At 43.1% G+C, this 15,702-nt stretch overlaps 1 protein-coding gene across 9 annotated transcripts in view; it reads left to right on the top strand.

Annotated features, from left to right (window-relative positions):
• Window positions 1-15,702, top strand: part of RB1CC1 (RB1 inducible coiled-coil 1) — a 666,167-nt gene that overhangs the window by 502,109 nt on the left and 148,356 nt on the right. For all 9 annotated transcript variants that reach the window (XM_085605628.1, XM_085605635.1, XM_085605627.1 and 6 more), the window contains one exon: window positions 9,210-9,257. In XM_085605628.1, coding sequence (XP_085461754.1) covers window positions 9,210-9,257 — 48 coding nt within the window. The remainder of the gene's footprint in view (window positions 1-9,209; window positions 9,258-15,702) is intronic.

Here is a 15,702-nt window from a genome sequence, read left to right on the forward strand (position 1 = left end):
CCAGGTTTCTTGCAGACAAATAATCTGTCCGTTGTTTTAAGCTTTTCCATGTAGGGTTATTTAACTCGGTACGTAGCCCAGCAGTGTTCCCAGAACTCATGTTACAACCCACTCATTTTGATGACTCTGACAGGCTGCGTTGTATTGCCCCTGTAGTTTAAATGGAAGGGGCCTCGATAGGGGCTGAAGTAAGTCACTCTATTTGGTCCAGGTGGGCAGTAGGCTTGAATCTGTTTGAGGTTGGCATCGCAAAAGGGGTAAGATGCACGGAAGGGGTAAAATGATGGGGTGCACTCGTCGGTCCTTAGAAAAAGCCTAAGGGCAAAGCTTCAATCTTGCTTTGTGAGTGTCTCGGCTGTTAAAGTCAGTCTTGCCAGGTCCTCACTTCTAAAAATTTACCACAACACAGTCAAAAACTTCCCTTCTTGGAATAGTCCCTACCCGGTCCACCCTCCGCACAGGTCCTCACTCCGCACACGATTAATATGAGCATTCTCTGGTTGCTTGGAATTTTGTTTAGCTAGTGCACTACTTTATTCTTCAGTTGGTCATGGTCTTTACTTAAGTTATTTTTACGGATGGAACACCTTTCAAGATCACAACATATGGGGTGGCTCGTGGGGGTAGCTGAAGGATATTTGGCCTCTGATTCACTTGTTGCATGGGCTGACGGGCCCTTGATTGCGTCAGGTCAATGGCTTCACTTAAACTTTGTCCAGAGGCTATTCTGCGACATGTAAGACTCTTCGGGCACAGCCTGCTGAGAATTTTTGACTTCCATTCCAGAGACTAAGTCCAAAGGTAAAACTTTTTCCCTGGGACGAACCTGGTCTCTGTATCTGACCTGCAGTCGACGTAGCTTTTGACTTTTTCCTGTTCTGTCACGACCAGATAACCGCAGTTGGTACTTAAAACTTTTTGATGCTATTTTGAAAAACAAAATATATACTAGCAGTAGTACTGATTAGATTTTTGTCTTTTTGGTGTGCTTTTACCTTATTTCATTTGAGTGTTGCATAAATACTTTACACATTGCCTCTAATGTAAGCCTGACTGCTGGATGCCAAGGTACCAGAGGGTTAAACACAGGTTTAATTAATTACTTTTGTGGTTCACCTTGTTAAGGGTTGTGATATTTTTAAAGGAGGGTTCCCACCTCTTTAAATAATACTCTAATTTCTTACGGGAATCCTCTGCATCATATGAATATGGGATTTTAGCCCAGTTACTGACAACAACAGTGAGTACAGCATTGTGACTGTCGTCTGCCGATGGTCTGTGGCTGACTAAGGTGGGGCCACGTTCAATAGCCAGTTGTAAAAGTGTGGAATACATGTATCCCCAGACCTTTGAAGCTCACCATTACCTTTGTGAATACCTAGGGACCAAAGTGAAGCTAAAGGGAAGGATGGTGATCTGAAAGTGTTCCTACCCCACAACAAAATTAAGGAAATGTCTGCAGAATTTTAGGAAGGGTACATAAAAGTATGCATCCTGTAAGCCCAAGTATACCATCCACTCATCAAGATCTATGGCAGAGATAACCTGGCCTGAAGTTAATATATTGAGCTTGTCCTTCTGAAGGTCCAAATTGACCTCAGCCCGTCATCTGTCTTGGGGACCCCGAAGTGGCAGGCGTAGCATCTCTTGCCTGTCTCTATTTCGTATTTGACCAACAATGATTGAAACTCTTTAGAAGTATGAAGACATAATCTGCCAAAGTCTGAGTGAAAACATGAGTAACAGGAGGGGCGTAGGCAGAAAATAAATAAAGAGTGTAACCATGTGTAAAACCTGCAGAACCCATTAGTCTGAGGTGACTGCAAGCCAATCTGGCAGACACAATTTTCAGACCCTATTGCCTGCTGATGTCCATTAGAAGAGGAATAAGAGTGACTTGGGGCAGGTGCAAATGAAAAAGAGGACTAACCTTACTGGAGGTCACGGCCTCTGCCACCACCCTATATCCCCTGGAGTCACGAAAAGGGCCAAATAGACAGTTGAATAGGCTGAGAAAGCCTCAAAACTTCTGATACTGTTGGAAAAACTGGTGGGCTGGAGCCCAAGTCTTAGTTCATAGCACTGCTGTCTGTGAAACATTCCAAAGGTGAGACGACCTGTTCACAAAACAGCAAGTCCATAAGGGATGCATGCATATCTGTTGAAAGGGCTGTGGCGTTTATCCAGGATTGTTGTTTGATCACCACAGCACAGTCGTATACACTTGGCTGCATCTAGTCACCACGACTCATCTGGGCAAAGACATTTCAAAACTTCTCAGTGTAGGTAGGCAAGATCTCACTTATTATATTCCAGATGGCATTACTGTATGTACTGAACAAGCAAACTGCATAGAGACTTCAGAGGCAAACCGGTTGAGCCACCAAATTCTTGTTCCTGAGGTTGCTGAATCTTAAAAGTACCTTCTCACTGCAGTCACCTCTTTCCCCATGGTTGGGTAACTTTAGGCACATTGTGTTGATACTCTTTGTATTACTTACCTGCCAAATACATTACTCATGTTAGTAAAAGGTATTTTTCTGCCTTAGTGGGTTTCAGAATTTGACTTTTTTTACTCTTGCCTGTCCTTTCTTCCTTCCTTCATCTCTGTCAAACAGAGGAGATTTTATGAGTCAGACCCAAGGAGTGCCTTGGGTTTCATACACTTACACAGACTACAAATTGTACAACATTTTTGATTCTTTCTTTTCTGAAACTAAGAATGTCAAATTGCTTTCAGTCGTGATTTAGAGGTCAAATGTGCTTTGCTTTAACTGTGCAAAAAGCTACCAGTATCCTCTTGTGGATATCAGATATCTTTAATGCAAAGGTCATTCGTCCACTTCAGGCGTTCCAATCCGGTATTTGGTGCCTATCCAATTCAAGAACTGATGTCCATTTCTAGTATAAATTTCAGTTTCTGATGTGTAGGCATGTTGTTAAATATTTTCTTCAGATCCTTTACAGTTTTTAGTCAGCACTGGAAAAGGAGTCTTTCTAAAGAGGATTCCTCTCCTAGCAAAAGTATCCTGATGAACAAGTTAACTTTGGTAAAGATTTTTGTGATCCACACTCTTGTTTTCGACCAATTTTACTGTCACTACCTCCGTGCCTTGAGCGTTTTTATATTTATTGGCTAAAGCTTTGTCTTCTTTGTGACCTCACTTATGTGGGAACTTGGGCGAACTGACCTGTTAGAATATGGTACCTTATACAGTGTCAATACATTTGTCGCAGCTCTGACCCTGCCTGGCTCCAAAATGTAATGTATTGCTGTGTTCCATTTGTAGATAATGAAATATGGTCAGATACAGTCTGACAATTGTTGATATTGCTAAAAAAAGATGTATCAGAAAAAATATATCCTCTAGCGTGTAAAATGTTTGTTTCAGTATTGTTGTATATTTAAAACAATGGGTCATTTAGTCTAACTATCGCTGAAAGACCATTTCTTGAACTTCGTAATGAAGTGCAGAGAAGGATTTCTTCACAGACATATGGAGTCCAATTTGTCCCAAAGGTGTCAATCACCTTGGGGTCTTGCAGGTGCCATCACCATACTCATTAATAGGTTATTACACTACAGTACAGTATCAGCATTTCTTTGAGGCCTTTTAGTATAGTCTCGCTTGTCTCACTTTGCGTATTTATTTAATTACTCTTGATATCTAAGGAAGGCACAGGTTTCTTATAGATATTGTAGGGTTTCTCTCCTGTTCACTATGGATTTGGTTAGAGTTTAGTCTTATTGGTTCAGTAGGTAACAATAGTCAATCAGTACTGTTTTTTAGCCTAGTACCATGCAAAATACAACATAAGCCACCATATACTTTACGCTACCGGTGTCACTGTAGAAACTTCATTTGGTACAAGGTGGTAGCATTTTGGACTTGATTGCCTTTAATGCATTGACTCTTTCTCCTCTAAAGCCTGCCAGTCATTCATGTCTTATTTCTAAAAATTACTATTTTTTACTACCTGGTACTATAGCCCATGGAAGTCAGCCAGTAGCATGGAGTTGACCATTGTGTCTCTGTGAGGACCACACACACATCTTCAGCTTATTGTGTAAATGCCTGAGCTCATGTATTTTCCTACAATTCTGTTTTTGATATTGTGGATTGCAGGCTTGTTATGTTATATAAATGTATAAAGAGCAACTGTCACCCAAAGGGTGGGATGGATGAAAAGCAATTGAAGCGGAGGAAGCACTGCAAACTGAGTACAAGGATTATTCATATACAATGGTAGGTAGTGGTTGTTGACTGCCCTAAGGAAAATCGTGATGGTTGCAATATTTCAAGGCCAGCAAGCTAAAGAAATAATCCCCGCAACATTTTTTAATGAAGAAACAATCCTATTCAAATTAGATGCTGAATGAAGGCCTCAAGTAGGATGCGTTTTTCTGAATTTTACCTGCAGATAAAGAGGGCGCAATTTTTTTATCGCGTGGTGAGCTACATAGAGGGTTTTGAATGTAACTGTTTCTCTACGGGTAGCCAGTGTAACTCAATGTCCATAGAGAATGGCGTCTTGTCGCCAGCCAAGGTTGAATATCAAGCGTATGGATGTGTTCAGTACTAATTAAAGCTTGGAGACCGACTTTTTGGCTAAACCAATATAACGGCTATTACAGTAATCAAGTTGTGTGTTAATTAGTGCTTGGCAGATTGATTTCCTACATTCCATTGGATGAAAACAAATCATTTAAAAATCACAAAGCAAGTCCTACTGACATGGGAAGACAGAGTAAAGCCTTGTACTGATAAAAACCAAGGTTTTGTACTGCAGTTGGGCAAGTGGGCTTTACACTGCATTTCTCCAGTCTGTGGTGTCTGTTCATAGATTTCTTTGTCACAGCCCAAAACAGGCAGTATCCTCAGTTTTGTATCATGCACTTCTTGCCAGATAGATCCCTGGTGGATACCTTCACGTTCAGCCGGTCTTGGGGTATGTTGTGTATGTTTCAACCAACCCCACTCATATCCAGAGTACTGGGGATAGTGCAGGTGGTCGGTTTCAGGTTCTTCTAATTAAGCCAGACTGGTCAAGGAGGATTTGGTACACTGAACATTGTTCGGATCTGCTCTTGCAGTAGGATGGTTCCTAAAGCCCCACAAGCTGTGGCTGCACGCGTGGACTATGAGTAACGCCAGCTAGAATCAGTTTGCCTTCCTGATAAGTTCTCAGCTGTCATCTTGACAGCCTATAAGCATGTCACTAAATCCATCCACCCAGGCCCTGGAACAGATTCCTGCAATGGTGTGATATAGAAGCCATTGATCCTTTTAAATCTCACTTGCTGATGTCAGACATCTGACAGTGGCTATGGCTAGAGGCTACCTAGTAGCTCCGTCTGCATTAATGTGCTGTCCAGATTACCCTTCTCTATTTAGGCCGCCACCAGTGACCCATTTTCTGAAAGGTTTGCTTTACTTGTTCCCTTCCACTTAGTTTATTGTGCCTTCGTGGGATTTGAATCTTATTTTGCCATTCTTGATAACATCACAGTTGGACCTCGCCCTTTCTGCTGAGTCACCCCAGAGTTTTGTCTTCCTTTGCTCTGCACCTTTTTATTGTCATTAGGACTATGTGCACTTTACCCCTGCTAACCAGTTGTAGAAGCAATTGTGCTATCCCTTCTGAACATAGGAACATTGTTATACACCTGATTGGTCCGTTTAATTTACTTTTAAGCCCCTAGTGCATGGTACTACTTGTATCCAGGGTCTGTAATGTAAATACTGCAAGTGTGCTGCAGCACTCATTGTGCCACCCACTAAAGTAACCAGTGTCCAGGGTCACATTCCTGTTAGTGGCTCCCCTGTGGTGTGATGTGCATTCCTTCCACCCCGGGACAAATAGGCTCGGGGAGTGGGGAAGAGGGTTCCTCTCCTGGTCAGAATGCCCTTGGCGGGAGGGGGTTGTGCTCAGTCCTTCCTGAGCTTTAAAGAGTAGACTAAGGACTGTGTCCACCCTCTTCCTTACTTCTGAGACTGCCTGTCCTGTCATTGGCAAATGCAGCTCACACCTGGGCCTGCCAGCCATCTGTTACCCTAGACAGATTGGAGCCAAACCCTGGGAAAGGGCAGGGTACACAAAGGGGTATCCCTCCCCCACAGGCTGGCACTTGGCATAAAAGAGGCACTGTCAGAACGCGTCTGTACCCGAGGAAGACTCAGAAGAAGGACTGCACTGCTGTCTGAAGCCTGAAAGAAGACTAGACCTGTTTGCCTTGAACCCAGGATCACAGAATTGACTCCAAGTTAGTTGGCTGACCTCCTGTTTGAGCTACAGGGACACAAAAAGCTTTGAGTGGCCCTCCGTGCAACTGCCTACCTGACCAGCACTACTGGATTGCCTGTACAAAGCTGCTGGTCTCTGCTGGAGTGTGTCCTGACCACCAGGAGGTGCATCCGCAGGTCCTGGACCATTCGCTGGTGTCAGAGTGTAGTCCTGTTGTTATGTTACACAGATTTGTAGAGCCCACTATGACCCGGATGGTATCCTGGTGCTGAGCAGGTGTGAGTCTAGCCCCACCTAGGGCCTAGTGGGACTACTCTGACAGCCAGGTCTGCTTTTTGCTGAATTAAAAAAGTGAGGAGGAGGCTCTTATGTGTAGCGGCAGGTCGTTCCACGCTTTAGGAGCACTGTAGGAGAAGGTTCGACCACCGGATCTAGTTTTCCTTATGCATGGGATTTTGTGCAAGTAGGAGTCTGGAAGAATGGAGGTGTCTGGAAGGTTTGTGAAGGCAGATGCAATTGTTGAGGTATACTGGGCCAGTGTTATGTAGTGCCTTGAAAATGTGAGTGAGGAGTTTGAATTGTGCTAGTTTGTGAATGTAGAGCCTGTAGAGTTCTTTCAGGTCTCCTCCTGCCTCAAAACTGCAAGTATTGGACTCCAGTTGAAAAATCTGAATATATGGGCTCTTTGCTTTAAAAAAGAATCATCACTGGTCTCATCGCCAATGCACGCAGACTTCAAAGAGGCTCACTGGGATCTGCATCCAAGCTCAGAAGTGACTGACCCGGCTACAGACTCCGGACTTCACCTGCATGGTGCCCTTCACGTCAGCACTTGCATAGTGGCCATCATGTCAGCAACGACTTCCCTGCGAAGCTCTGACCCGCGACCATCATTTTGTGCCAAAAAAGATCTCTTTGTTGTCAAACTTCAACTGGTGACAAGCTCATCACACCAACAACGACCTCTTCACGTCCCTCCTCCAATGCTAAGCCTTCACGTCAGCACTTGCATAGTGGCCATCATGTCAGCAACGACTTCCCTGCGAAGCTCTGACCCGCGACCATCATTTTGTGCCAAAAAAGATCTCTTTGTTGTCAAACTTCAACTGGTGACAAGCTCATCACACCAACAACGACCTCTTCACGTCCCTCCTCCAATGCTAAGCTGGACTAATTTAGAAGATAAACTTCCCCTAGGACGAACCTGTTCTTTGTATACGACCCATGCTCCTTCACGGTCAGCCTGAACTATTGACTTTCACTCGGTCCAGCTTGACCAGTTAACCATGACTGGCTCTTTTTCTTTTTGGTACTATTGTTACTTAAAAATTCATAACTCCGGTTCTATTGCTTTTTTTTGTCATTTTGGTGTCATTTTATTTGTTAACTTTTAATCTATTTGTCAAAATTGGTTTGGGATTTTTCTTGTGTTGTGTTTCCACTTTATTACTGTTCATGTGCCGCATAAATACTTTACTCATAAGCCTGGCTGTCATTGTGCTAAACTACCAGAGGCTTAAGCACATATTTATTTAGTGACTAGTGTGGTCACCCTGACAAGGATTGTGCTTCTTGCTTGAGTGGGGCTTTAACTTATCTCAACTAATAACTCAATTGACCACAATCGACTTTCAAACCGATTCACAGTTGTCCGTTTTGGCTTCTAGCTCTAAACAGTTTAGTTAGAGGTGCTTACATCGGGTTGCAGGGCTGGAGTATTTCAGGGCCTTTCATTTTGCCTGCCCTTCACAGTCTTCCCTCTTGGGAAGTTGATTCTAAACACTTGTTCATCCTTCGTTTCACAGCGGCTTCAGCCTTCCATATGGCCTCTTACTTTACCTGAGTGAAGTTGCATAATTTCTTTGGCTAAGCTGCACTACTCGAGCCCACCTCCTAATGAGGTTCTGCTTTGGGACGCTGTTATCGGGTGAAGAATCTCCAGGAGGAAGTATACATCAGATGGAAATATTGTGTATTGACAAAGATAATCTGGTGGATACTCAATCTTCCCAATGGTTCTTTCCTGCACCCCCTCTTCCTTGATGGGCTAGCATTATAATTAATAAGATTCAGAGGTATGTTAACATGATTTATTCTGTATTTGTTACTGCTATGGCTCTTTTGGTGCCTCTCATCATGCCTCGAGGACCGAAAATAATGTGGAGGCCTAACGTCATTGCACCCGATGGTACCTAATGTACATCAGTGATGTTTTATCCAGAAGTGGACTTGTGTCTGCAGCCGCATGGCATCGACCTGGCACTACTGAAAAGTGTTTGTTGGGGGGGAAACATTATTTCCGGACCATGCTGAAATCTCTAAAGAGTATTCATAAGGAGAGGAATCTATGTGCCTATCAGAAATATTACCAAAGGTAAGTATCTTTTTCTTTCTTGTCAGAAGCTTGATTGTAGGGAAGCATTTGCGTTCACTTCATTCATGCTTTAACGCAGTTTTCCTCTTAATGGGAATGATGCATGCTTTGTCATTCATTGGTATCAACAAATGAGCAAGTCTGTTTACATTCCAATATGGTGGAATTTAGAAATGTTAATTTTTCGATTTTGCTTATTTTTTTAAAAAGTATCCTAGACTACTTTATCAAAATATAAATATCTCCTGTTACTTTGTTCCATTTCCTGATTCAATTTTCATTGTTCATTTTGTGGAGTTGTTATACACTGCTCATTGCGGCAAAAAGAAGTACTGCAGTATAATGTCGCCTGTTAGGTTTCATTTCACTCAGAATACCTTCATTTACAAAAAACATTTATTTTAGCTTTATACAAAGAAGTTCATTGGTGGAAGTGTATCAACTTAGTAAATGTTAAAAAGTGTAGTCAGATAAACATAAATGTTAAAAATTCTAAAAAAGGTTTGGTCAAATGACCATAGACTGAAGCTTATCTTAAGTTTAAATTGGTACAGAAAATGTGATAAAGCTTTTGTTCTGGCTTCTACAGACTTTGCAGTTGAAAGAAGAAGAGAATAAGCGTTTGAATCAAAGATTGGTAAGAACCTGCATCAGATTTGAATGCAATAGTAAAATGTCTCTTTCAATACAAATCATGTTGATATGAGTTCAAAAGTCAAAAATGAAAGGATCGTAAAAGTGTTGTCCTCATGTTTTCATGATTATTGCATAAGGGTCTTGTTCCCAAAGAATCTGGAAAATGTTGGAAATCTATGCAATGTACGTTTTCTTCTACAATTTACATAGGTTCCTAACTTTTAAGCAATTCACAATAACATCCAGGAGGGGCCATTACATCTATACAAATTATTAATTTTCATGCATATTTATATTCTGATGGATACTGCTTACCGCAGATTCCTCACCTTAGAATATCCACTAGACTCAATCAGGACTTTTTGTGGAAGTGCTCCTGCGCGCCGCTAACTGACTCCATGCGGCTCTGTGCTGACCACACTGCTGTGCAATCGACAGAGCTGAGCTGCATGTAAGTGCTTACCCTGTGTGCTGACACCACTTACTTTGTTTCAGTGCCTTCTGATGTTGACCCAATGTTCCGCTTTGTTGGTTTTCTGATGACTCCGCACTTTTCCTTAGTGTTTTAGGAAATAATGTCCCAACTGAAAATAACAGGCTTCAAACTGTGCCATAAATGCTTAAAGCAGACGTTGATCATGGGCCCCCAAGTAGTAAGCATTGTTGCCTGGGCTCAGAACACAACTAGAAGTCATGTGATAGTTTGCCCTCATGCATCCGAAGGCAAATTGCAGCAGGGGGTGAAGTATGTCACTGAACACAAGAGGAACGTTTCATTGTTTGTGTAGATCCCACTCCAGGTTCATTCTCAGTCCTGGTCATGGGGCTATTCCTGAAACCACTCATCTTCCTGCTTAACATTCTCCAGTAAGTGGAACTCCAAGTCTAAACGCAAGAATAAAAAAAGTGAAGTGTGACTCATCCCATCTTGCCACTCTGACTCCAAAGAGAAGGTGAGAGGGTGTCTAGATGTCAGCCACACTATATCAAAGTCACAGGCCAGGGAGCTGATACCTAGGTTGTGCCGGACACACCCCGGGTTTCCTGGGTTTTCGACCCTGCAGCAGATTGAGGCCTTCAAAGATGTCATCCTGTAAATTTTCAGTGTGCTTTTGTCGCCCTCTGCCGCGCCATCTGGCCCATGAAACCGAAGGGGCCTCCAGTTAGGTGAGGTGGAGGCCTCCTCAAAGCAGCCTGCTTGCTCTAGACCAGTTACAAGGCCCATACCGACTCTGGCAAAAACCTCCATTCCATTTTCTGCCTCCCCAGTGCTGGTCCCGCCCCATGCTGGCACAGTTGAGGATACAGTACCGATGCCCATGTTGTATCCTGAACCGACTTTAGCTTGTGATTGACTGATTTACTAAAAGATTATAAAAGCTTCCTGTTAGGTCAGGCACCCTGATTCTATCCCTACACCTCTACTGTGTCACAGCTATCGGCAGAGGCTCCATTCTCTTTTTGGTTCTGATACTGAACCTCCGCCTGACCATAGTACACCCAGGACGTTAATGATGTTGATGGGAAGGAGAATGACTTACTCCCCCTCATTACAGTGATGCTGCCCTATACTTTGATTCACAAAATGCCAGTGTACTTGATACCTCCTTAAGACAAAACTTAACTTGCCACGTGGGTCACCAAAGGAAGAAAGTTCCTCATTTGAAGTGATGGTTTGGATAGCTGCCAAAGTACTAGAATTACAGCTACCTTAATTGAGACTAACAAATATTTTATTGAAGATCCTACAGCCTGGCCAGCAACATCTGGGCCTTTTCTCCCACTTAATGATGTCCTCGCAGATACTCTGGTGGCTTCTTGGTTGAAACCTTGGTCTTGTCTGCCCATGAGCAGGCAGGTGGCCAGACCTAATTGACAGTGCCTGGTGACTTGGATTATCTCATCAAGAACCCCACTCCGTAGAGCCTTTCTTTTACAAACCTCGGCAAGTATTGTGAACCCTGAGTCATGAACCAGTCTTCCGGATAAAGAATCCAAATGGATTGATGCCTTTGGCAAACATATGTTTTCCTCTGCTAGTTTGGAACTGCGATCCACAAATACAGTCTGTCTATTGGGCTGATATACACATGCCCATTAGGACATGGCCAGTGAGCTTTTGCTGGCAGTCCCAAAGGATCTTTGGGCCTCTCTGTCTGAGATGATAGATGACGAGCTGAACACGGCCAAGTATATTATTCCCGCCTATCTATATACCATAGATTGCATTGGCAGGGCAGTCGGTACTGGTGTTGTCATTAGTAATCATACCTGAACGAGGTCCACTGGTTTCTGTGGCGATGTACAACCTTCACTAATGGATGTATCCCTTTGATGAGTCTCACCTCTTTGTGGAGAAGGTGGACTCTGCTTTGAAGCGCTTTAAAGACAGAGTTGCAGCATGTTCTTTAGGGCTGTTGACCTCTGCTAAACAATTCCGGCACTAGCTTCTGAAATTCAATGGCTACTACAGTGGGCTATATAATACACAAAAGGGCAACCCAATATTCTCTTGTAGGCTTGGGTAACTACCATAAGGTAGGTAAAGGTGCCAACAAGAGATTCACTCGGAAGCAAGAATGTTGAGGACATTTTTCATTTCTCTGTGATGCCCGAGAGTGATATCTCAAATAGATTGATTAAAAACTTAATACACAGAAAACCTTTCAAGACCAATAGAATCAATCATGCAGGCAGGTTTACATGCTTTTCAAGATTGTATGAGAATCAAACAAATACAAAAGAGAGAATATAGGGGTGCCGAACAGATGATATCTCATGGTACATTGACAATGTATATTACAGTGTAGCTGGAGCCTCAACTTTTTCTACCATATGACGATGTACTGTTATTCCCACTTTCACAATACAAGAGACTGTTTATCTTAAGTGAAAAATATGAATTGTCTGAAGGAAAGATGAACTGTGCACTTAGGGGTGATCCCTCTAGGGCATACCCATACAGGAAGACTCACAGGGGTGATTGAATTGTCCAAAGGCAAGATGGTCTGTGTCCCTCTTTCCTTTGGACAATTCATATCACCCCCTATGAGTCTTGTGTCATACCCGTCCTATAGTACCACAGGCATTGTCTGTGGTTCAAGGTGAGCCAGAAGCATTTTCAGTTTGTTGTGCTCCCCTTCAACCTCACTAGCACTTCTCTGGTGTTCATGAAATTGATGTTGGCGGTCTGGAGTTCCTTTATTCCCTTACTTCGATGTCTGGCTGCTGAAGGTGGACTCGCCTCAGTCAGTCATGTACCACCTTGGGATGACTGCAGAACTGTTAACGTTGTTGGATTTTGCCATAAATGGGCAAGACTCCGACCTGATTCTATCAGAAATGCTTCTATTTATTGGGGTGACCCTGTACAAGTCAGCAGCAGTGAGGCTATGAGTTTGAGGTTTCAGGCTCAACTCTGGATATAGCCGAGCGTGACTTTGAGGCTTCTTCGCATTATGCAGCATCATTGTTAGCCACACTAGGTGGCACATGCAAGCCCTGCAGTGAAATCTGAAATTCTTGTGGGACCAGCATCTGGGCTGCCTTTTCAAAGCCATCCAGATCTTGCAGGAGACTGGTTAAAATCTGCAGTGATAGCACACCAGTCACCCTAGGTTCTGCAGCAGACCACTCTCCCTTCCCCATCCAGAGCTGACCGTGGTGACTGATGCATATCTAGGTTGGAGGGAGATGTGGTCACCTAAAGGAGGGTGAGATCAGAAGGCTCTGGTCTCCAGTGGAAGTCAGACTCCACGTCAGTCTGCTGGAGCTATGTAACATTGGCAGGACCCCGAAAGCCTTCTTGCCATCAATCACTGGAAGAGTGCTACAGGTTCTCACTGACTACGCCTGCCAACTCCATGTGACACTGCCACAAGCAGGGCAGATTTAGGTTCCTGGTCCTGTAGCAGAAGGCTTTGCATCGCTGGAGATGGCTAGAGAGCCAGGGTATCTTTCTAGTTGCCAACCACCTGACAGCGTCTCTAAACGCCAAAGTGGACAAACTAAGCAGGTATCATCAGGTATCATCAGGTAGATCATTATTGTTGCTTGTATCCTGAGGTGGTGCTGAGCATCTTGTACCATTGGGAAGACGGAAGGAAACTCTGGCCATATCTTTTTGCCACCTTTGAGGAAATGGAGTTTCAATGATTTTGCGTGCTGGATTTTCCCCAAGAATCTTTGTTAGGGAGGCTCATGCGAACGTGAATGAAACAAGGAACACCTTACCACTGCTAGCTGGCCTGCCCCCAGTTCTGAAGAAGATCAAGAACAGCTGGGCCAAAGCCATCCTGGTGGGCCATTTTGGCCAAGAGAGTGTGGTGTTGCACAGAGCTCCTGAGCATTGAGTACCTGTCCTCTCATCAGGCTTCCACTTTAGGAGGACCTCCTGTCAAAGCAGAAGGGCAGAGTCCTGCACCTGAATCTGTGGTACTTACACCTTCATTTACGGAGATCGAGCAATGAAAGTTAACTGTGCTTTTAATCTGCCGCCTGAAGTGGTAGAGGTTACCTTTGCCTCAAGATTCCCCTACACAAAATCAATCTGCATTAAGATCTGCTACTCACTGGCCAAGAAGATGCACCCATAAGACCTGAGAGCCTGTCCTTGATATTTGCCAGGCTGCCACGTGGGCATTGTGCATGGGTTCACAAGGCGCTACTGCCTCGAAAGCCAGGCCCATCGGAAAAGACACTTAGACCAAAATGTCTGACTAACTGAGTATGCTGAGACCACTCCACAGTCAGACCCTCCACCTTAAGGAGGTACTGCTTTGGTATCCGTTGTAAGGGGAGGAATCTGCAGTTAGAAGTATCCATCAGAAGGACAAGTTACTTACTTTAAATAACTCTTTCTGGTGGATACTGTGTCAACCCACAGATTACTCACTGTCAACATGCTTCTCAGTTCAGTGGAGTGGCCTCTTGTAACATCTAAAATAGTCACAAGCTAGTGATCAGCACATTGTTCCCAAAAATTATTCATGCTTTGTCTCTGAGGGTGCAGCAAAGGATAAGACAAGAAACTGATGGCAGTGAGCTGGGTTGGTTCTTGTATGTGGCTTCACTTCATCACTTCCGGGGTAGTTTGGAGTCAGTACGGATCTGCATTGTGTCACCCGGCTGTGCACAGGAGCAATGCTATGAAAAGTCTCTGGATCCAGTCTGATGTATCAACCAGAAAGAGCAATGCCAGAGGTAAGTAACTTGTCAATCTAGCTTCTGTAGAACCACCAAAGCTAGAAAGAGAATCTTCCTCATTGAACATTGACATACCTTTACATTATGTTTTTTGTATTGTTCCATGAATTAAAAACTTATCATAAATGCTTACAAGATGTTGTAGAGGTTGTGTAAATCGTATTTTTTTCACTCCTCAAGTGCTAGAGAACTTGTCTGAATGACTTATTTTGATATATACGTATTGCAGGAATGTTAAATATGTATATTTTTGAAGATTACTCATGGGTACTGTTTGTTGCAATCACTCACAGGGCTGTGCAGTCTGAAACCTTTTTACACAGTATTGCAGACTCCGTACAAATAACGAAATGTCTTTTTAAAAATAAATCAGAACAAAGTCCCACAATTAACAGTAGTTCAAGGTGGAGTGATGTCTAAATAGTAAGATAGAACTAAATCACAAATAAATAACAAATAAGTTCCCACTTGCTAGGGTGATGGCCTGCATAATACTAACAACGTTTTCTACCAAACTGAAATGCATATTCTGTTCCCAAAATGATGAATAGATGTACCAGACTTAAGGGAAATGTTATCAAATTTCATAGTTGCGCTAGTAATAAGAACATGTTTTCAGAAACTTCATGTGATGTACCCCTCGGGGTAGCTGTGTGCCTTACACATTCAAATTCAAATGCTCTTTGGAAACAGTGCTGCTTTTGTTCTGTGTGAAATTTCTCAGGTCTCTCTATGTTGCTGAAAATGCTTTAATTGTCTCTTGAAATCTCCACTAAAAATGTACATCTTGGGGTGAATTACTCTTGCTGTTTATCACATGTCCTTCTTTGCGGAGATGGGAAAACAAATTCCAAACAACTCTGTCAAGTTGCCAAAAATGAGACCTGGTTGTAGAGACTGTGCAGTGTAGCCTGTAAATCTCGTACCTGATCCACCCACTGCTAGCAATCCTTCACCAATTGTAGCCTACGTTTCACAAAAGTAAAATCCAAGCAACGTGAAAATTTGTAAAGCAGTGTTTCTCACCTATCCGTAATGATACCAACAATGACCCGCTTTGTTCTACTAAATGTCCTACTAACGGTATTTGTTGTTAACATTTATAGGGTGCTCATGCAACTGAATGTACCATTATTCTAAAATATAAACCAAATCACAGCCAAAGTCCCACTAAACGAGTCTTGAGATGGCTCCTATAAAGGTGTAGTCCAAAGTTCAAGGACTTCCAGACTCTCAAATTC

This window comes from Triturus cristatus, chromosome 5_1, assembly GCF_964204655.1.
Source record: "Triturus cristatus chromosome 5_1, aTriCri1.1, whole genome shotgun sequence".
Classification (NCBI taxonomy): domain Eukaryota; kingdom Metazoa; phylum Chordata; class Amphibia; order Caudata; family Salamandridae; genus Triturus; species Triturus cristatus.